The sequence below is a fragment of the Cynocephalus volans genome, chromosome 1 (genome assembly GCF_027409185.1).
Source record: "Cynocephalus volans isolate mCynVol1 chromosome 1, mCynVol1.pri, whole genome shotgun sequence".
Classification (NCBI taxonomy): domain Eukaryota; kingdom Metazoa; phylum Chordata; class Mammalia; order Dermoptera; family Cynocephalidae; genus Cynocephalus; species Cynocephalus volans.
In genome coordinates this window covers 96,017,401-96,040,614 of record NC_084460.1, presented here as the reverse complement: position 1 = coordinate 96,040,614, position 23,214 = coordinate 96,017,401, and the positions used below count along the sequence as shown (strand labels likewise).

Genomic DNA, 23,214 nt, shown 5'->3' with positions numbered 1-23,214 from the left:
GCTATGTTTTATGACCACGGTCATGATCATCATATTGTCATCAGTGGTGGTCAGTGGCTTAAAAGTGTCGCCTGGAATCATCCATTTCTTTGCACTTGAAAACTGCCGTCTCTTCACGTGGCTTATTATCTTGCAGGAGGCCAGTCCTGGTTTCTCACACTGTGGCGGAAGGGTTCTCTGCAAGCAGTAGGAGAGAGCCAGCCCTCTTCAGGCCTGAGTTGCATCACATTTGCTAGTGTCCTGTTGGCTAAGCCCAGCTTTAAGGAAAATAGAAATGGACTTGTCTCTTGATGGGAGGTGGCTAAATATCATGGCCATTTTTTTTTTCAGTCTACAACAGATAGTAAGCAATAAATAGATTCCCATGATCTTGAGGGCAAAAAAATCATCTTTGTGTTGATACTAAAGCTATGTTTAAATAAGCACTTAATCATTTCGAAACCCGAAGAGGTGGCTTAAATAGGCTTCTTGTTCCCATTTACAGCTGAAAGTAACTGGCGTTCAGAGCTTAAATGCCATGCCTGAGGTTGATATAATGAATCAGACTAGATTGTGAAGTCTTCTGATTAAAGTAATGCTTTTTCCTAGAGTACCAGACTTGGCTTATTGAAATCACTCTCTTTTTACATTTGTGACAATTTTGGTACCATTACTTTATTTTTCATTATGACCCAGTGGTCATTAATTTCTCTGTGAGCTTGATCCCTGTGCTTAATATTTAAGATATGTGAATAATAAGTTGACAAAATAGAGGACATCCCTCTCTGATAACATCTTACTCTAGTTCTAACCTCAGTTGCTCTCTTTGTCTTTTTGAAAGCGTCATAACTCACCTTCCTCCAAGGGCCATATTGTGAGAGGCCGGACTGTTCGTGGCATGGTTAAATGAGCTCTCGTCACTAGTGAGAGCCTTCCTTCTATTTCACTGGATAACTTACTGCCATCAGTGCCCTGGACTAGAAATCTGGATAAACAGTAGCCCTGAAGGCCTGATGAATTGCATGCTCACTTACAGGGCCGTGCAAGATCAAGATCAAGGTTGTATGTTAGAGCCACATCACCATGACTCAGAGTGGTGCCATAATTGTGTTTGGAAACAGCGCAAGTTAAACCTAAAATTCATGTGACCTACATTCTGCCCTCCTATCCTTGTTTTTATTTTTTGATTGAGAAGATTAATAATAATGTTTATTTTGTATTATACTTTTTAATTTTCACATACTTCTTTTAATTATCCCCCCAAAATGGGACTTATGATATCTGTTTCTCATTATAGATAAGAAAACTTAGGCTTCAAAAAGCCAGGTTTCTTTCCTGAGATCCCACAGCCAGAAAGGTGTGGAGCCCAAACTCAGCATGCACCTCCCCTGCCCGCCCTCATCTTTCTGACCCCAAACTCAACGCATATGCTTTCCTCATGATCATATTGCCTCAGTTTACCTTTGCAAACTGATGGAGAATGAGCTGACTTCATTCTCACCTCCAATACTATTTATTCCGAATTTAATTACATACTGAGTTATGCTGTTATTTAACTGTTTCATTATTTTCTTAATGACACGGTAAAGCTTTTTTTAGGCAGTCCCCTCTCCATCACCACTTTTTCTCCCACATCCCCTACCATCCTGCTGAGAACCCAGGCAGCTGGCAGTAAATACCTGTAGAAGCAGCCTGACTTCTCACTGAGGGTGACAGGTGCTGAAACTGTCAGGCTGCTGTTGGAAAATGATCTGTGTCTTTCATTACCTCACCCAGTTGCCTTTTTGATTGAGGCAGCTGTCGATGCCATGCTGCCCACAGAAACCCACTGGTTGGTTTTCTCTCCTTCTATTTAGACTTCCCCAAAGCGCATCCGCTCACATCCTACATTCATCCACGATTATTTGGCCCTGCAAGGCAAGTTTAAAATAGCTCATATGCAATAGAGTAAGACATTTGAGGTGTACTACAGGGACCCTTCAGCAGGTTGAAGGTCTGTGAAGGTCATTCTCTCCGGGGGCTTGTGGGGAATGCATGGGCAGCTTCCTTAGCTTCAGGGAAGGATGTGTGGGTCAGCAGTGTGCCTTCCCTGCCCCAGCTGCCACCCAGCCCTCACCCCTCCATGGCCTTCCTTACTGTTAAGGGCCACGTGCTTCTCCATAGCTCAACGTCCCAATTGTATGTTCTATTTTGAGATCACCTAGTCTTCCATTTGTTAAGCCAAGTGGTGTGTAACATGCTTTAGTTTAGGTTTGCAAATCTCCATTGTTTGTCACTGAAACATTTTTGTGTGGTCAGGACATGTCAGCATTTCATCACTGCCCTCACCCTATTCTCATGTGCTCCTTCTAACATCACTCATGCTGCTCAAGGCGTTGGGCCTGTCCCAGGGATTTATTCTTTTATTCCCATGTATTCACAGGCACTTTGCTTGGTGCTGGGGATGTTATAGGGAGCGAAAGCAGGCAGGGTTCTTGTGTTTATCGTGGTTAAGGACTGATAAGGAAGAGAGACCTTAATGGAATGATGAGTGTGGATGGCAGTTCTGATAGGTGCCACAAGGGAGGAGCCACACGATGATCCAGGGGGCTGGAACCATAGCAACAGATCAGAGAGCTTTGCTGGGGAAGGAACTCTGGAGCTGAGACTGCAGGCAGAGGAAAGCTCACAATCTGTGGCAAGAGAACCAAGTAACCAGCAGGGCAATTATGACACAAACTTTCATCCCAGTGGGAGTGTACGAAGGAGTGTAGGGAGCTATGACAAGATTTAGTGGGGGGACTTGACATTGCCGTAGAGAGTTAGGGAAGACGTCCCTGGGGAATGTCAGTTACACTCGGTCAGGAATGATGAGTAGGAAGAGGAGGGGAAAAGAAGACGTCGCATGGGAGACTGCAGACGGGCCCAGTGATGCAGAGACACTGGAAAGAGGCTGTGCAGCTGGCAGGGATGAGGGGACAGACAGGACACACACCGTGGGCAGTCTTTCAGGTCATTGTAATGTAACATCTTATGCTCAGGGATAGTCATTCCCTACTGCTGCATCTAAAGCAGCAATTATTTTGGGATTGAAACTTTTTCCATCAATCTGAAAAATAAAACGCTATTTTTTAGTCCAATCGATGTATATGCATCGATGAAATAAATTATGGGAGGACACACACTCTCCACCAGTACCGACAGGACCTCTACAAAAGGTCCAGGCTGGTTGACCAAAGTGAAACTCAGAATGAATGGAACCTGGACATTAGGAAACTAACTCTGTAGGACAGTTGTCTCTTTTTACCTCCTCCACACCACCATGTCTCCTCCTTTCTTTTCATGTTTAGTTTCCTGAAGATGACGTGGGTACTCCTGCACTGTGAACTTCCTCAGATCTAGAGAATTTACCTTGCTCCCTTTTCCCATCTGACTTTCATCATCTTCAGTCAAACACTTGAATAAAAGTAGGCTCCAAAGAAAATGAACCTGACAATATTTAAATCTGAGAGCCTATGTTTTGTTTCCCCCCCCACTTTCTTCAATCTGTCCTATACCAGATATGATCAGTGACAGGTACTGGATGGACATAGTTTCCAGAGGCCTGCATGTATTTTATCCCAATAGCCTGTGTGCCTGGATCTCTTCCAGGTGGAGAGATGAGATTTCTTTTATTTCCCCAGCAGATTGTGTTATGCCTGTTTGTTGTACGAATAGAAGACCCCTTTGGGCTACCAATGTGTTGTCTTATAAACTATTTCTTTGTAGTTAGATATAATAATTATGCTCCTTTATCACCCTGGAAGAAAAAACTTAAGAACATATTACTAAGGTGATACTGAAGAACAGAATCCTACTAAAGACAATGAATTTTCATGGAAGGATATTTATTGTTCTAATACAGGATGAAGAGGAAGAAATTAAACAAGAAATTAACATGCTGAAGAAATATTCTCATCACCGGAATATTGCTACGTACTATGGTGCTTTTATCAAAAAGAACCCACCAGGCATGGATGACCAACTTTGGGTATGTAAGACTGTCCAAATTTGCTTTTCTTATATGAAGAACAGTCAGGGCTGAATGGTCCGTTTCTCTCTCCTCATGACTAAATATGATTAAATAGCTCCTTCTTTGAAGCCCTTGGCCCCTATGGTTTTAACATTGTGTTTTCAAGGTTTTCTCCCATTTCCTTTTATACCTTTTGATCTCTAAATCTCCTGTCCCTTAATATGGACTGTCCCAAAGCCTCAAATTCTGTGGGGGTTTTTTTGTTTGTTTTTGTTTTCTTTTACTATCGGACAACTCTTTATTGCATTTTACTATATTTTAGGCACCATGCTGCCTAGTTTTTATGAATTATATCATTTACTCTGGTTCCTTGAGGTAGGCATTATTATTATCCTCATTTCTTAGATGACGAAACCAAGGTTTACAGAGAGAATGAGGAAGCTGTCCAAGGTCTGCATAAGCTACCGGTGGTGGAGCTAGGATCTAGCCAATCTCTGTGTCATTCTTTTTCTGTCTATCATTACAAAATGTGGAAGACTCTGGAATACAGATTTCGACTCAATGAGTGAAACACATAGCGTAGTGTCTAATTCTATATGTGTAATCTGCAGAGGTTGTTTTGCTTTCCTGCTACCTCGTGTCCACTTAGCTGTGTGCCCAGTCCAGTATCTTTGATGATGTGTAAGACAGCTCTAATTGGCTGTCCCACCAATAATAATTTCAGTATGTTTCATACCCAAACCACCACCTCGGTCCCCACTCTGCCATATTGACTTCTCACCTCCCTGATTTCTGTCTTTGGAACTTTGATTCACTTAGTCCTTCAGCAGGTTTATAATGCCATCTTGGTTTGACCTTCCCTTGACAATTTTATAATCATCCCCCAGTATAGGCCCATTCAGTGAAGCTTAGATTTTGCAACAGACTACTATTTAATCTACTTTTTCTCTCACTTGCTCTCAACCTCTGTTTATCCCACACGTTGCTATTGGATTAATGGCTCTAAAAATACCCTTTTAACCATATATTGTCTTGCTCAGTTTTTAGAGGCATTAGTATGTGTTTACCACACAAAATTCACTGAATCAAGTGCCTACTATGTGCTAAATAATGAGCTAACTAAGTGGAACCAATGACTATTTCATGAGTAAGTCTCAAAGAGCGAAAAGTGCACTTTGGGATAAGTAAACCCATTTTGTAGGATCAGATTGATTTTACATATTTTATGTGATTTCTGAAGAAGTTATAGTACAATTTTAATTGTGGCCTCTAAATGTATAGTAGATGTAAATGTAAAGATTAAAAATGTAAAAGTAGTAGGAGGAAATAAATGTGACTGCATAATCCTAAAGAGAGTTATACAACAACAAACACATAAACCATAAGACAGAATTTTGATGGACTTGACTGTATGACATTTTTAAAAAAATTATTACCAAAAAATCATAAAGTAAATGTGCAGATGACTAATTTAGGAAAAATACTCATCTTACATGTGATGACTGAAAAATTTACTAGCCTTCAGAGGTAATGAATTTTTATAAATCAGGAAAAATATGAAACCACTAGTAGAAAGAATTGAGTCAAGGCCCAGGCAGCAACTAAAAAGCAAGAAATACCAGTTACCAATAGAGATGTTTTTAAAATGTATTCTTACTAACAATATAAATGCAGAAGAAAAGAAGAGTTAGGTAACATTGCTTTATAAAAATTGGTTATGAATATTCATGAGATACAAAGCTGATTGTCACTCCTCGTGCCCAAGATATGAAGGCCAGATCCATACTGGCAGCATGTGCCTCACCACAAATTGTGTTTGTACCCCATGTCCCCCACCCAATTACCCCCCACTTCCCTCTCCCTTCCCCCCACTCCACTTTGTCTCCCTAGGTATGTTCTCTCCCTCTGCAAGTCCAATGCACCAGTCTGGACTTTCCTTCCTTCCTTCTCTCTCTCTTAGCTCACAGTTATGAGTGAGTACATGCGATATTTATCCCTCTGTGCTTTGCTTATTTCACTCAACATACGTTTCTCCAGGCTCATCCATGTTGTTGCAAATGGGAGAATTTCATTCTTTTTTATGGCAGAGTAGTATTCCATGGTATATGTATACCACAGTTTCCTTATCCAATCATCCATCGATGGATATTTAGGTTGATTCCATGTCTTGGCTATTGTAAACAGAGCTGTGATGAACATGGGAGTGCAGGTATCCCTTCAACATGGTGATTTCCATTCTTCTGGGAATATACTCAGAAGTGGGATTGCTGGATCATATGGAAGATCTATCTGTAGTTGTTTGAGCAATCTCCATACTGTTTTCTGTAGTGGTTGTACTAATTTACAGTCCAACCAACAGTGCAGAAGCGTTCCTTTCTCTCCACACCCTTGTCAGCATTTGTTATTCACCATCTTTTTTATTATAGCCAGTCTAACTGGGGTGAGATGGTATCTTAGTGTAGTTTTAATTTGCATTTCCCTAGTAACTAGTGATGTTGAGCATTTTTCCATGTACCTATTGGCCATTTGTATGCCTTCCTTTGAAAAATGTCTATTCAGCTCCTTTGCCCATTTTTTAATTGGGTTGTTTGTTTTTTTACTGTGTAATTGCTTGAGTTCCTTGTATATTATGGATATTAGTCCCTTGTTGGATGCATAGTTGGCAAAAGTTTTCTCCCACTCTGTAGGCTGTCATTTCACTCTGTTGATTGCTTCCTTTGCTGTGCAGAGGCTTTTTAGTTTGATGTAGTCCCATTTGTTTATTTTTTCTTTTGCTGCTTGTGCTTTGGGCTCATGTTCATAAAGTCTGTGCCCAGACTTAATTGCTGAAGTGTTTCACCTATTTTTTCCCTTAGTAATTTTACCATTTCGGGTCTTATACTTAAGCCTTTAACCCATTTTGAGTTGATTTTAGTATATGGTGAGAGGTGCATGTCTAGTTTCATTCTTCTGCTTATGGATATCCAAATTTGCCAGTACCACTTGTTGAAGAGGCAGTCTTTTCCACAATGTAGATTTTTGTTGCCTTTGTCCAATATCAGAAGGTTATAAGCCTGAGTGGTGATTTCTGGGTTCTCAATTCTGTTCATTGCTCTGAGTGTCTATTTTTACACCAGTACCATGCTGTTTTGGTTACAATAGCTTTGTAGTATAATTTGAAGTCAGGTAGTGTATTGCCACTGGCTTTATATTTTTTTGCTCAGGATTGCTTTGGTTATTTGGGGTCTTTTGTTGTTCCATATGAAAGTTAAGATTGTTTTTTCCATTTCTGTGAAGAATGTCATTGGCATATAGATTGGGATTGCATTGAATCTGTAGATCTCTTTGGGTAGTACAGACATTTTCACAATGTTAATTCTTCCAATCCAAGAGCATGGAATATCTTTTCATCTTTTTATATCTTCTTTAATTTCTTTCAGAAGTGGTTTGTAGTTATTGTAGAGGCCTTTCACTTCCTTGGTTAATTTGATTCTAAGGTATTTTATTTTTTTCATGACATTTGTAAATGGGTTTACTTTCTTTATTTCTCTTTCGGTTAGTTCATTATTTGAGTATATAAATGCAACTGATTTGGGGGCATTTATTTTGTATCCTGCAATGTTACTGAAGTTATTAACCAGCTCTAGGAGTTTTTTGATAGAGTCTTTAGGTTTTTCTATATATAGTATCATGTCATCTGCAGATAGAGACAGTTTGACTTCATCTTTTCCAATCTGGATTCCCTTTATTTCTTTCTCTTGCCTGATTGCTCTGGCTAGTACTTCCAGCACTATATTAAACAGAAGTGGTCACAGTGGACATTCTTGTCTTGTTCCTGTTCTTAAAGGAAAGGCCCTCAGTTTTTCGCCATTCAGAATGATACTGGCAGTGGGCTTGTCATAGATGGCTTTTATTGTGTTGGGTACTTTCCTTCTATATCTAATTTGTTGAGAGTCTATATCATGAAGGGATGTTGAATTTTGTCAAATGCTTTTTCAGTGTCTATTGAGATAATCATATGAGTTTGTTGATGTGATGTATCACATTTATTGACTTTCCTATGTTGAACCATTTTAGCATCTCTGGGATGAATCCCACTTGATCATGGTGTGTAATTTTTTTGATGTGTTGCTGTATTCTGATTGCTAATATTTTGTTGAGGATTTTTGCATCTATGTTCATCAAGGATATCGACCTGTAATTTTCTTTTTTTGTTGTGTCTTTATCTGGTTTTGGTATTAGAGTTATGCTGGCTTCATAGAATGAGTTTAGGAGAGTAGCTTTGGCTTTAATTTTTTGGAGTAGTTTGAGGAGAACTGGTATTAACTCCTCTTTAAAAGTTTGATAGAATTTGGCTGTAAAGCTCTCTGGACCTGAACTTTTCTTTATTGGAAAGTTCTAGAAACTTATTCATATCATCCAGATTTTCGTATTTGTTGTCATACAATCATTTATAATATTCTCTAATGGTTCTTTGTATTTCTTTGGTGTCAGTTGTAATGTCTCCCTTTTCATTTCTGATTTTTATTATTTGGATCTTCTCTCTCCTTTTTTTTCTAAACCTCGCTAATGGTTTGTCTTATTTTATTTATCTTCTAAAAAAACCAACTTTTTGTTTCGTTGATCTTTTCTATTGTTTTCTGGGTCTCTATTTCATTTAGTTCTGCTCTGATCTTAGTTATTTCTTTCCATCTACTATCTTTAGGTTTGGATTGTTGTTGCTTTTCAAGTTCTTTGAGGCATAGCATTAGGTCGTTTATTTGAAGTCTTTCCATTCTTTTGATGTAAGCATTTATTGCAATAAATTTGCCTCTTAGTACTGCTTTTGCAGTGTCCCATGGGTTTTGGTACGATGTAACTTGATTTTCATTAGTTTCAAGAAATTTTTTGATTTCCTATTTAATTTCTTCTTGGACCCATAGGTTGTTCAGGAGCCTATTGTTTAGTTTTCATGTATTCATATAGTTTCCAGAGTTTTCTTATTATATTAATTTACAATTTTAGTCCATTGTGGTCTGAAAAGACACTTGGAATGATTTCAATTTTTAAAATTTACTGAGACTAGATTTGTGACCTAATATGTGGTCTATCCTGGAGAATGTTCCATGAGCCGATGAGAAGGAAGTATATTCTTTAGTTGTTGGGTAAAATGTTCTGTATATATCTGCCAGATCCAGTTGGTCTAAGGTATAGTTTAATATACCTTACCTCCTGTGTCTCTTTGTTGATTTGTTGCCTGGAAGATCTGTCCCATACTGAGAGAGGGGTGTTCAGGTCACCCACTATTAATGTATTAGGGCCTATTTCTTTCTTTAGGTCTAAAAGTGTTTGCTTTATATATCTGGGTGCTCCAATATTGGGGGCATATATATTTATGATTTTTATGTCTTCTAGCTGGATAGATCCTTTTATCATTATATAGTGGCCTTTGTCTCTTTTTATGTTTTAGTCTATTTTGTCCAATAGGAGAATAGCTACTCCTCCTCATTTTTGGTTTCTATTTGCATGGCATATCTTTTTCCATCCCTTCACTATTAGTCTGTGTGTGTTTCTACAGGTGAGTTGGGTCTCTTGGAAACAGCATGTACTTGGGTCTAGCTTTTTAATCCAGTCAGTCAATCTGTGTCTACCTGTTTGAATGGGAAGTTTAATCCATTCACCTTTAGGATAGTTATTGACAAGTCTTGTTTAATTCCTGTCATTTAATTGCTTTTTGTTTATATGATTTAAATATCTTTTGATCCTTACTTCCCTGTTTATTTCTCTTCAATGTTAGTTGGAGATTTAACATGGCATGATTTAGCTTCTTTCTCTTTCTTGTTGGCAGTTTTGTTTTAATGGTGGGTTTTGCTCTTTCTTGTTTATTTGTGATAGTGGTCATCATTATTCTGATTCCAGATGAAGGACTCCCTTGAGAATTTCTTGCAGGGCTGTTCGTGGGGTGGTGAACTCCTGTAACTTTTTTTGGTCTGGGAAATATACTATTTTTCCCTCACTTCTGAAGGAGAACCTTGCTGGGTAAAGAATTCTTAGCTGGCAATTTTTTTCTTTTAGTATTTTGAATATATCATTCCACTTTCTTCTGGCCTGTAGGGTTTCGGTTGAGAAGTCTGCTGTTAGTCTGATGGGGGCTCCCCCATAGGTGACTTGACACTTTTCTCTCACTGCTTTTAGAATTCTCTCTTTGTCTTTGAGCTTTGCAAATTTAACTGTAATGTGTCTTGGGGAGGATATTTTGGATTGAATCTGTTTGGGAACCTGAATCTGAAGCTTCCTGGTTCTGAAGTTCTGTATCTCTCCCTATACTTGGGAAGCTTCTGTTACTATTTCCTTGAATAGGTTTTCAATACCTTTTCTTTTATCCTCCCCTTCTGGAATGCCCATAATTCGGATGTTAGAGTGCTTGAGGTTGTCTGCTGTCTCTCTTAGATGTTCCTCATTATTTTTAATTCTTTTTTTCCTTTTTTTTGTCTGCCTGTGTTATTTTGAAAAAACCATCTTCAAGATCTGAAATTCTTTCTTCTGCTTGCTCTACCCTGCTGCTTAAGCTCTCGGTTCTGTTTTTTATTTCATTGAGTGAATCTTTCATTTCTAGGAGTTCTGCTACAGTCTTTTTTAAGGTATTAATCTCTTTGTAGATTTCCTCCTTCATATTCTGGATATGTTTTCTTGTTTCATTGTGTTCTATAATTGAGTCTTCCTTTTTTCTTCAAGTTTTCTTAATATCATTGCTCTGAATTCTTTTTCAGACATTTCAAGGATTCCCTGTCCCATGAAGTCTGAAATTTGAGTATTACTGTATTCCTTCAGTGGTGTCATACCTTCTTGTTTATTTGTAGTTGTAGTATTTTTTCATTGACGTTTGGTCATTTGGTAGAGGGTTTGCTTCTTCTGTTACACTGAGGTCGGCTATGAGGATCAAGATTTCTTCCTCTATTTGCAGGCTTTACTGGTGACTCTTCTTCTGTCAGTGTAGTTGAGTAAGCCATAGGTTACCTGTACAGTGTGTCCTAAATAAATATTTAGGTAACTACATAAAGATGTATGTAGAAGTTAACCAATAGGGAATCACTTAAGCAACACTACGCAGAAAATTAAAATGATGTAGATTTATATTTATAAATGGATCAACATTAACAATTGTAGTGGGACTTTTTAAAGCCTTTTTTAGAGGTTTTAATTAGATACCAGTTAGGCATCCATAATCCAAAAATCTGTCATGTTGGCATGCAAAAATTTTCAGATTTTATAGCATTTTAGATTTTCAGATTGGGATGCTCAACCTATACAGTACGTTTTCATTTTTGTGGAAGGAAGGAAGGGAAAGAAAGAGGACACTGGAATAGTGTACACAAATGATGTTGAAAATATTTATTTCCAGGTAGTAATTTCAGTACTTTAATTTTTAAACATGTCTGTCTTTCATGTCTGCTTTACCCCTAGTCTCTCTCTAAGTCAAGCACCTGAACCATTCCTGCGGCTCCTCCATTCCCACAGCTTCTTGTTGGGCTGACTTCACTCCTCATAGACAGTCAGCTCGCTGAGGCTGAGTCTTTTGCCTCCCAGTGTCCTCCTCAGTACCTGGCAGGTGTTGGCCAGGATGATGCTGACACATTTGTCGATTTGTGAATGCAGATGAAATTCATGGTACAAACCTGGGTGCTATGGGTACTTTTGAGGTTTCGGTTTCCCTCAGACCTGCAGATTCAACAGGCTGCAGTGAGGTGGCATGAGTTGGAATGTCTTTGTGTTCCCAAAGGACTTCTACAGAATCTAGCATGTTAGCCATGGCCCAGTATTGGCACAAGCTGCAGCAGCTGACGAGTAGAGAACGACAGCATTTTTTACCCCAGCTCAATGCCAGCCCCTGGAAGTCCCCCTCATGCTCCCTCTCAGTCACTGCCACCCCATGGCAAACCACTATCCTGACTTTTTCCCCCAATGTTACTGTGGTATAATTGACAAATAAAAATAGTAAACTGTTGGCGAGTGTGTGGAGAAAAGGGGACTCTTGTACGCTGTTAGTGTGAACATAAATCAGCCGTTATGGAAAATACTATGGAGGCTCCTCAAAAAATGAGCAATAGAGCTACCTGATGAGCCAACCATCCCACGACCAGGTATATATCCAAAGGAAATGAAATCAGCATGTCAAAGAGATACCTGCACTCAAGTAGTTGGTTGAGAGAAGGAGGGGGTTGGTTAAGCAAGGCTGGACTTGTTTTCACCTCTTACCTAATCCCGAGGTTTTGTACACTGAAAGGAAAATTAGTTGTCATTCATCTTGCTGGGTCTCAGTGAAGTTAATTGACTTTCCCAGAGCTTCAAAGCTCATTAGTGGATGATGTAGGACCAAAATGTGGGCATTCTAAAACTTTAATTTGGTCTGAGGTTCTGTGAAAGGCACTGGAAGTTTTTGTAAAAACTGATCAAAATCTTCAGTCCATTTTCAGATTAACACTTGGAGAAAGCAGCAAGCCTGTTTGCATCTGCACAGTGTTAACAGGAAGTTTTTGGACTCTGGAAATGAGTCACCACCTACCATTCTCACCCTGGTCAATTGCTCTTCCCATGGAGATGGCTGTGGTTGCTGGGAACCAGGAGCCTTCGTGTGTCTGTGTTCATTTATTCACTCACCATTCATTCATCCAACAAGTATATACCAAGCACTCACCAGGTACAAGGCACTCTTCTAAGTACTCAGGATCCACAAGTGAACAAAACTGATTAAAGTCCCTACTTTCACACAACTTAGATCCTTGCTGCAGACCACAAACAAACATAGTAAATAAGAAAACTACTGAGGATGCTGGTAGTTGGTAAGTGCCTGGTAGAGCAGGGAAAGGTTAGTGGGGAATGCAGGCAAGGGTTGCAGTGTGCTATGGACTGAATGTTTGTGTCCCTCCAAAATTTATATTTTTATAAAAAAAATAATAAAATTTATATTTTATATTTATATAAAATCCTAACCCTCAGTGTGATGATATTAGGAGGTGGGGCTTTTGGAGGTGACCAGGTGATAAGGGCAGAGGATCCATGAATGGCATTAGTGTCCTTATAAAAGTTACCCAGGGAGCTCTTTTACTCTCTCTTTGAGGTCAGTAGTCTGCAGCCCAGAAAAGAACCCTCACCAGAACCTGACTGTGCTGGCGTCCTGATTTCAGACTTCCAGCCACCAGAACTGTGAGAAATAAGTTTCTGTTGCATGTAAGCCAGCCAGTCTATGGTACTTTGTTATAGCAGCCCAGGCAGACAAAGACACATTGGTAAGTACCGTATAGTGGTCAGAGTAAGCCCCATTGTAGATATCTTGAGAAAGTGCATTTCAGACCTGCTATTTTCCAAGAATAGCAGTGAGGCCACTGTGCCTGGGACAGAATGAGTGGAAGGGAGAGACATGGAAGGTGACATCTGGGGCATATTTTGCAAGACCTTACAGACCAGTAGAAGGACCTCAGCTTTTACTCTGTGTGAGGTGGGAGAGAGATTGGGGGACTTTGAGGGTGGGGTGATGGCATCTGACCCATGTATTGAAGAGGTCACTTTGGTCGCTGGGTTGAGAATAGTCCAGACGGGGGCCAGAGTAGAAGCAGGGAGACCAGTTAGGAGACTATTTTAGTAAGTGACTTTTCTTCTGAACTTAGTAAAGGGGAACGTGCAAGTCGTGAGACTTCCAAACTGGATGGCATGGGGAGGAATCCTGCCTTCCCCTTCTGTTTTCTCCATCTCTGCTCAAATGCAATTAAATGCAGGTGGCAAAATGTGGCAGTTACAGGCCCCACAGTCCACTCGGTTTGGAAGACGGAGGGCCGAGAACTTGCCAGACTCGTGTTCATGCAGGGGGCTGTTCTGACCATCCCCACCAGCAGTTGTTCAGTAGCTGCTATGTTACTGAGGATGAAGATAAAAGCCATGAAAGGCCTCATGAGGGTGAACACGTAATTTCTTTTTTGAGTTGTGCTTTTTCTATGTGATGACAAACTGAAAAAGTAAAGGCAGTACAGAAACGTAAGGGAATTATTATGGGATTGCAATATGGTGGGAACTCGGTTATAGAATATAATAGTGTATACTTATTCCAAGGCCTCTAACTCACTAAATTTGGGTTATTCTGTATTAACAAGAACAGTGGCAGGTTATATTTATCACCTGCTTATCACATGCCAAGTACTGTGTTTGCTTACATTGTCATATTATTCCACTAAATCTTTACAGCCATTCTACAAATTAAATTAGGCTCAGAGAAGTTAAATTTGCCCAAAGTATCACAGCTAGTCCGTGATGAAGGCCGCGTGCCAGCTAACCTGAAGCTGTCTGATGCCAGAATCAAGCCCTTAAACCTTACACTCTTCTCCTTTTGGTTGTGAAAAATAGTTCTGATATCAAAGGTTGGTGTTCTAAATAGGATTGAAGCTTTGTATTTAAATAAATTTATTTTGACTTCACCTTTAATCTTCATCATTTCTCCAATATTCAAAGAGTGTAGTAAGACCAGTTAGCTACTAAGAAGACTGCTGTGAAGTCTAAGAAATACATTTTGAAAAGTGCATTAAACCTTTTGGGAACGTTTTATCAAATATTTGCAAAAGTCTAAGATAGTTGACTCTTTGGACTAATGGCATTATGTTAGGATTACATTTACGTAAAAATATTATTATGGATTATATAGAGACATAGCCTATAGCAACCAAGAGCAGCACTTTCTGATATTTATTCTGTGTATTCAGACTACATTCAATATTTCCCAGATATTTCTTTTGCTGTGGCTGGAGGACAGAGATTTGCCCATACCCCTCCAGCCAATATATGTGCTGTTTCAGGTGTCTGATTGAATTATAATCTGTTTGAATTCTATCAGTCTTGTTGTAGAGATAAACTCTTGTTTAGTATCAGATCTTTGTGGAAATACGACTTCTTCTGACAATGGCTAAGTAATTCTCCTTTATCAACTGCTCGGGGCCTGATCCGGAAATCAAAAAAGGGAGTTCTTTCAATAAAGATTCCGATCTCTCGGAAGGAGGGCGAGCTGTGACATACAATGTCTCACTCTGCAGCATCTCAGTGGTGAGAGGTGCTCCATTCGCTGCCTGCCATGCAAACACTGGGAATGCTAAGTGCTGTCCATTAAAGGGAATAATTTCTCTAGAAACAGAGCGTGAAATCACACGTATTTTGCTGTTCCTTTTGGTACCACCATAACAATCACAGGACTAGAATGTGTTGTAAAAGGAAATAAATTTCTTGTTAACTTCTGAAATGTAGGGTGGTCAATAAGCCATTTATTAGATCGTAACACTGTAGAATTGCAGAGCTAAGAGTTAAAAAGTTATACTGGATGTACTTCGGGGACAAACATTCTAGCAGTTGGCTGCAACGTTGCCTGGGGGTCCAGGGACATGGAGTTTAGCCTTGGCAGAGGCAGTGTCTCTGGCATTTGATTTCCACCATATTAAATGATAACGTTGGACTAGGGCTTGAGTTTGCAAATTGGTACCCCGGAGACTAAATGCTGGCTGGGTCCATATGTTTAGTTTGGTTCTCATAAGGTGGTGCTGTTTTAATTATGTCTGCATTAGAACAATTGAGCAGTTTCACATAAAAATTTGGATTCCTTAAAAAGTTTTGAAAAGTCAAATGCTCTAGAAATATTGGGACTGGAATCCCAAACAGAAATACGTTAGAGCAGTATAGCAGCTGTTGGAGGGCACGTGCCACTCCGCTTTGCAGCAGAGGCCCCTCATTCCCTGTTGTGGTCCACGTGTGCTCCACTGCGTGCACTTACACCACGTGCCCAGCCTCTGTGTAAGATCATCTCAGGATGAGATACTGAGATGAACTAAGACGTGAACTCCTTCTACTTCCAATGAGAGATCCTTTCTAGAATCCACATTGTTGTTGGCCACGATCTCCAAACCTAAGTCTGCTATATTCTGGATTTACATTGCTGTAGCATCTTGGCTTGGCAAAAATCCTGCCCACTTCATTTTTGGTTAAGATTTAAATGTAAAGTGCTACAGATAACACCATTAAAAATTTAACCACCCATAGCTGAGTCTTTTGAACAGTTCATTAAAATTTCTCTTTTCTTTGTTCTGTGTGTCAGAAATGAGGCTTTCTTTTTTTGTTTTATCCAATGTTTGTCATATTTGTTAAGTAAAGAACTCTCTTCAGATATACAGGCTAGGCACTTGTCTGGAGAAGTGATTCAATGTCATTATTTGTGAGTAGAAGTTTTTAAAAGGTTGAATTTGGTAAATGTAGGAGTGCCTACAATTTTAAGAGGAGTAATTGTAAACAGTTTCATAGTTTTTGATCTACCCCATTGCATGACCTATAGAGACCTATAGAAATTTTAAATTACTTAGATCTCCAACCTAAATGTCTATTGATGCATGATTGGATAAGGAAACTGTGGTATATATACACCATGGAATACTACTCTGCCATAAAAAAGATTGAAATTCTCCCATTTGCAACAACACGGATGAGCCTAGAGAAACTTATGCTGAGTGAAATAAGCAAAGCACAGAGGGATAAATACCACATCCTCACTCATAAGTGGGAGCTAAGAGAGAAAGAAAGAAGGAAATAGAGACCACAGTGGTGCGTTGGACTTGCAGAGGGAGAGAACATACCTAGGGATATAAAGTGGAGTAGGGGGAAAGGGGCGGGGGAGGTTGGGGATAATTGGGTGGGGGACATGGGGTACAAAGGCAATTTGTGGTAATGGGCATGCCGCCAGTATGAATCTGGTGCTCACATCTTGGGCACGAGGAGTAACAATCAGCTCTGTATCTCATTAATATTCATAACCGATAATAAATAAATTAATTAATTAATTAATTAATTAATTGGATCTAAAGAGATATTTAATTTAACACTTCGTAGCTGGTCCTGAGTTCAGCTTTAATAGAGCCATTTTTATGAGTTAATGGGTGGCTTTTTTTGACAAGAATGTGAAAGAATGTTTCTTCTTTTATCCCAAAGAATTTCTTTTTTTTTCTTTTTTAAAAGATGACCGGTAATGAGATCTTAACCCTTGACTTGGTGTTGTCAGCACCACGCTCTCCCAAGTGAGCTAACCAGCCATCCCTATATAGGGATCTGAACCCTTGGCCTTGGTGTTATCAGCACCACACTCTCCCAAGTGAGCCAGATCCCAAAGAATTTCATTTGGACTGTGTTTAAACTGATTTTCACCATGGCAAAAGGAATACTTTATGTATGCCCGTAGTTATTTTGCTAATGGTTCATGAAACCCTTCTGGTCCCTTATTTTAGATTATTTTTGAGCCAGTTTATGCTCCTATTTATGTTGTGCTTCTCAAAATCCTCAACTACCAGCATACTGAGTCCTAAATCCTCTATGGCCAGTATTTTTTCTTCTATTTTTAATCTGTCTGAAAACTTCCCTCCCCTATCCTCACCTCAAATTCTTCTATTTGGGTCTAATATTCTGGGATGCTGAGTTGTAAATTTCTTACATCCTTACGGTTAGTGTCTGTGACTGGGTCCGTGGATGAAGTGGACATGTGATGAGTTACTCTTACAAAGAAGAATTCTGCAAAAGATCTTTCAATGAATACTGTGAAATTTGAGTCCAGACACCAAATAGAAGATGCAGCTAATTTCTCTAGGTTTTCCTTGAATGCTGTCACACTGACTCTGAGGTGTCTGTCTCCTCAGACATAGGCAGCTATTGAACATTTCTAGTGGGCCTGTCCTCTGGGCAGCCTTCTCCTTGCTAGAAATACCGGTTGGCTCAGTATATTCAAACTGCCATCATCGTTCTCAAGATACAAAGATTTTCATTATTCAGAAACTTTATTGACAAAGTTGGGGACACGTCACATCCTTGGGGCTCATCTTTTCTTTTATCTTTGGAAAACTTAGAATTTATAGTTCAAGCATTCTCTTTTCAAGTCTAAAAATAAAATTCAGAAGCAAAAAGAGGTTTGGTTTTTTGTTTTTCCTAATACGTGCTAGTTTAAAAATTAATGCAAAAGGCCATTTCAGTTGCCTTTTCAAATTTGAAATTCCCAGCAGTTTTACTTTATTTTCTATCAGTTGATTGAAATGATGAATGTATTTGTCTATATGCCAACCAGTTTTGGTATTTTTGTATTTTGTATTTCTATACACACATATTTTATATTGTGAGACTTAAACTACCTTTGACAAATGAAGCAGGCTTCTCTAACAAAGTTACAGAAGTAACTGAGTTTGGATTTTGTTTACACCTTCATAAATCTTACAGATGAGATCTGTGGCTATTCCCAGCCACACATGATAAAAATAACCTGTGCCTCATTGCTGTTTCTGGACCTTCAAGGGCAATAGGGTGAATCTTTGCAGAGTCGTGAATTCTTGGAAGATTAGCTTTCCTATCCTTTTCTTAGGGTGCCCCTTCAACTGCTTGGTGCAAACTCCTCTCTCATTTTAGGAAGACCTTCAGCTTTCTGCTCTGTCCTCTTGCTTGTCCCTCCTGCCACCCCTCCTTTTACTGTAAACGAGAAGAGATCTGTTAGTAGTCGCTTATTCTTGTGGATGACTGATAACATTGGGGAGGAATGAGTTCCTATCAGGGTATTCTGGGCTAGTGCAGATGGTTTTACAATACCAGCTATTGGGAAAATAGAATAATTTAATCAGGCCTCCTCACCTTAGGCCTGGTTGGGGGCGGTGTGGTGCATTCTATGTAAGCAAGTTGGGGGTGGGGTGGGGATGGAGTTAGTGCACCTGCACATGCCGCAACCTGACTGGCATTGACTGCCACTCCTGCATGGCCATGCTCTCCAACCTATGGCTTCCAAGGACCTGTTTGCCAGCTACCTAGCTCATAGACCTGCATGTGAGGGGTCTGGTGATCTAGCCTAGCGTGTGAGGTGTCTGGGAACCCAGTCTGGACAATGGGCTTTAGGCATCTGTGAGCTCCAGACCTAGCCCTAGTTCTACAATTGACCCAGTTGGCAGGATTATGGGCAGGTAAAAGAGCCTGACATCATCTTAAAGGCTTTGTGTCTTGTCACAGAAACTTAAAACCAATTAACTAGCAAGTGAGTGAATACATCAGGGACCCCAGAAATCATCCAAGCCTCTTAGACTGCCTCTGAGAATAAACCTTTTAAAATTCTTTCAGAGGTTGTTGGGATTGGAAAGGGAAGATTAGAAATGTCTGCATTTGCTGATTCCTTTCTGAAAGACCCTCCTCCCCTGCGGGGAGGTGAGCTCAGGGTTTTGACTTGTTGCTTTTGAGATCAGCTAAGTCTGAAGACCCTTTCTTTAAATATTGCCCTGGAGAGAGGGGAAGCACAGGAGGGCATAGATACCCCCACCCCCCAACCTCTAAAAGAAAACATCGCAGTTGTCAGAAATACAACTGACAAAAATATGTGTAACAATCAGCCATGCAAATTGTGAAATATGTCAGAACTCTTTGTTTTTCTATTTAAATAGAAATAGCTACCCATGCCCAAGTAACCCAGCAGCCCCTTTCCCTAGCAATTTGTTGTGCTACACTGTGTTCTTTTTTTAATGCCTCCTCCAGGCCAGGTCTACTTTCTATTGTGCCTTAGTTCATTTCTGTCCGCAACTTCAACTTAACCTTCACACATGTTCTATCTCAGTTTCTGAGCCAGTTATTTAGGTGGTATTGAGTGAGAATTTCAAATGTAAGATTCCTTTTAACTCCTTATCACCACCACCTTCCAAACAAAGACCTGTGGTCCCGGAATGCAGCACTGTGTCTTCTTCCTGTGTGATACAAACCTGAAAAAAGACACGTGTCCTTGTTGCTATTTCATTAACAGAGGTTTTAGAAACACATACCTGGTACCCTTCACAAGCGTCTTTCAGCCCTATCTCTTCACCATCCAAGTGAAGTGGACCTTAAGTAGCTGTCGATGCTATCTTCCGAGTCATAAACTCTTCCTCATTGCTTTTTCATAAATGCTAACAGACTAAAGAATGGAAAAGTAACACATATATTTTGAGATTTCTGGCTGCTAAGAGCTTTACATCCATAGACAATTAATGCACACATCAGACTGATAAGGTTAATGCTCTTAAATGCTCTTATTTTATATTTTATAATAGTGGTGGTGGTCCAGAGAGGGATGTTGCTCAGCCCAGGGTGGTTTGGGAACATGCCCAAGGTCACATAGCTAGTAATTGAGAGAACAACATGCTTTTAACCTTGCTCTAGTTACTTAATGAATGTATTCTATGGAGAAGGCTGCAGACCATAACTAAGCTCCATTTCCAAATAAATAAATATAAGGAAATTGAGGGGAAAGAGAATTAATGAAGCAACAGTTGTAAATCACTTAGCCCAATGCCTGGCACATGGTAAATTTTCAGCAAATGTTAGCAAGTATTATTGCCCCAGTATAAACTCTTTGAGAACTTTCTTTCGGGGAGAATACTAGTGATCCGTTATGTCTTACTTGTGAGATGTAAATTTATTGACTTATCGCTGCTGTGCTTGGCATGTTGAGCCCTGTTTCTGTTTATTAACGTGATGAGGTTACATATGGGGAGTGAGAGTCCCCACCGTGCGGTAGCATTAATTATCAGTGTTTCTGTGTGGCTGCAGGAACTGATTGCTAGCAAGTGCTGGTTTCTTCTTTCTTTTTCTTTTTTAAAAAAATCCCATTATATAATTTAACAATCATTTTGTTCCATAGTGAGATGAAAAGAATTTAGCAGCCTTCAGCTGGAGCTGAATGGAAAAGCAAATTATAGAAATCACTGACATTAGTGCCTGGCTAGAGTAGGATTGTTTCCTACTGAATATTTGAAAGTATTTTGTCCAATTTAATTTTGAAAGACTGGAGTCACTGGGCTTCTGCTGCTTTCCTTAGAAAGTGTAATTACCTGGCCTGATAGAGCTCAGTGGTGGGACATTTTCTCCAGCTGATACTGGAGCAGTGGATGTATTCGTAGGAGGTCTGGTCACTGTGTTTTTCAAAACGGGATTTGGAGAAGGGGCACAAACATTTTTTGTTCACTTGAGAAAATATTCTTTTCCTTCTATCCAAGGATGTTTCTTTGGTGTATCCTGTTGCTGTTGAACCAGGGTTTACTAAATAATGGGATTTTCTTTAACTTTGCACAAGCATTATGAAGAATCCCCCAAATACAAAGAATTAGACAGAACAGCATAATGAACACCCATGTGCCCAAAACTAGCTCCAGCAGCCTTCAACCAGTGGCCAATTCCACCCCATCCACATGCCCATCTACCTCCCCCTTCTGTTATGATTTTGAAACAAATCTTGCTTATAATATTTTCTTTATTTAATTCTGGTAAAATACACATAACATAAAATTTACCTAAATATACTTTAAATGTGTATTTCAGTGGCATTAAGTATATTCACAATGTTGTGCAGCCATCACCACTGTCTAGTTCCAGAATTTTTTCATCACCCCAAAAGGAAACTCTGTACCCATTAAGCAGTCACTCCCATTCCCCCTTTACTAGTCCATTTCTGTTGCTTATAACAAAATACATGGAAATGGGTGATTTATAAGAAAGCAAAACTTATTGCTTATGGTTTCAGAGGCTAAGAAGTCCAAAGTCCAGGGAACACATCTGGTGAAAGATTTTTTTGATGGTGACTTCAGAGACGGCAGAGTGTCACATTGGGAATATGGTGGAGCAAAGAGAGACTAACCTCTCATGATCTCTTCTTTTAAAGCCCTTAGAACTATTCCCCTGACCACCATTTTTAATCCATTCACTACTGCATGGTTCTACAATCCAATCACCTCATCAAGGCTCCACCTTTCAATTACGATAATAGGATTTCCCACCCTCTTAATATTCACAGTGGGGATTAAGTTTTGGAGACACATTCAACCCAAAGCACTCCCCCATCCCCCCTCCAGTCCCTGGAGATCACTAATCTGCTTTCTATCTCTATGGATTTACCTATTTTGGATATTTCACATAAATGGAATCATACAATATATGGCCTTTTTTGTCTGGCTTCTTTCACTTAGCATAATGTTTTCACAGTTGATCTGTGTTGTATCATGCATGTCATTCCTTTCCTGGCTGAGTAATATTCCATTGTATGGCTATCCCCCCACATTTTGTACATCTGTTCATCTGTTGATGGATGTTTTGGTTATTTCCACCTTTTGTCTATTGTGAATAGTGCTGCTTTGAACATTCATATACAAGTTTTTATTTGAGCATTTGTTTTTAATTTTGGGGAGTATATATCTAGAAGTGGAATTGCTGAGTCACATGTCAATTCTATGTTTTTATTGAGTAATTTACCAAATGTTTGTGACAGTGACTGTACCATTTTACATTTTCATCAGCAGTGTATGAGGGTTCCAGTACCTCCACATCCTTGCCAATACTTGTGATTTTCTGTCTATCTTTTCTTTTTGGTAAATTATAGTCACCTTAGTGGGTGTAAGGTGGCACCTCATTGTGTGTTGATTTGCATTTTCCTAATGACTAATGACATTGAACATCTTTTCATGTGATTGTTAGCCATCTGTATATCTTCTTTGGAGAAATGTCTATTCAAGTCCTTTGCCCATTTTTAAATTGAGCTGCTTGTCTTTTGTTGAGTTGTAAGAATTCTTTATATATTCTGGATACTAGACCCTTATCAGATATATGACTTGCAAATATTTTTCCCTTTCTGTGGGTGGTTTTTTCACTGTTATGCACTTTGCACAAAAGTTTGTAATTTTGATTGAAATCTAATTTATCTTTTTTTTTTCTTTTGTTGTTTTTCTTTTGATTTCATATCTGAAAAAACCATTGCTAAGTCTAAGGTCATGGAGATTTATTCTGTTTTCTCCTATGAGTTTTATAGTTTTACTCTTATATTTAAGTCTTTGATCCATTTTTTAGTTAATTTTCTGTGTATGGTGTGAGGTAAAGGTTTAACATCACTTTTTGCATGTGGATATCCGCTTGTCCAAGTACTATTTGTGGAAGAGACTGTCATATAATTTTATCCATAAGTATTTCAGCATGTTTCTCTAAAAGATGAGTGGTTTTTTAAAAAAATATAACCACCATACTATTATCACACTTAAATAATATTAACCATATTTCCTTAGGATCATCAAATATTTAAGTCTGTATTAAAAGTTGTAATTGTCTCAAGTTTTTAATAGCTCTTTTTAAAAATCAGTGTCCACATAAGGTACATTCACTGCAATTTATTGGTATATCTTTTTAAATATCTTTAAATCTATACGTTTCCCTTCCGTCTCTTTTTCCCCATGCAATTT

The 23,214-nt window shown here is 39.1% G+C and overlaps 1 protein-coding gene across 2 annotated transcripts in view; it reads left to right on the top strand.

The window, feature by feature from the left end:
• TNIK (TRAF2 and NCK interacting kinase) overlaps positions 1-23,214 on the top strand; it is a 383,386-nt gene that overhangs the window by 236,606 nt on the left and 123,566 nt on the right. For both annotated transcript variants that reach the window (XM_063092797.1, XM_063092791.1), the window contains exon 4: positions 3,863-3,988. In XM_063092797.1, coding sequence (XP_062948867.1) covers positions 3,863-3,988 — 126 coding nt within the window. The remainder of the gene's footprint in view (positions 1-3,862; positions 3,989-23,214) is intronic.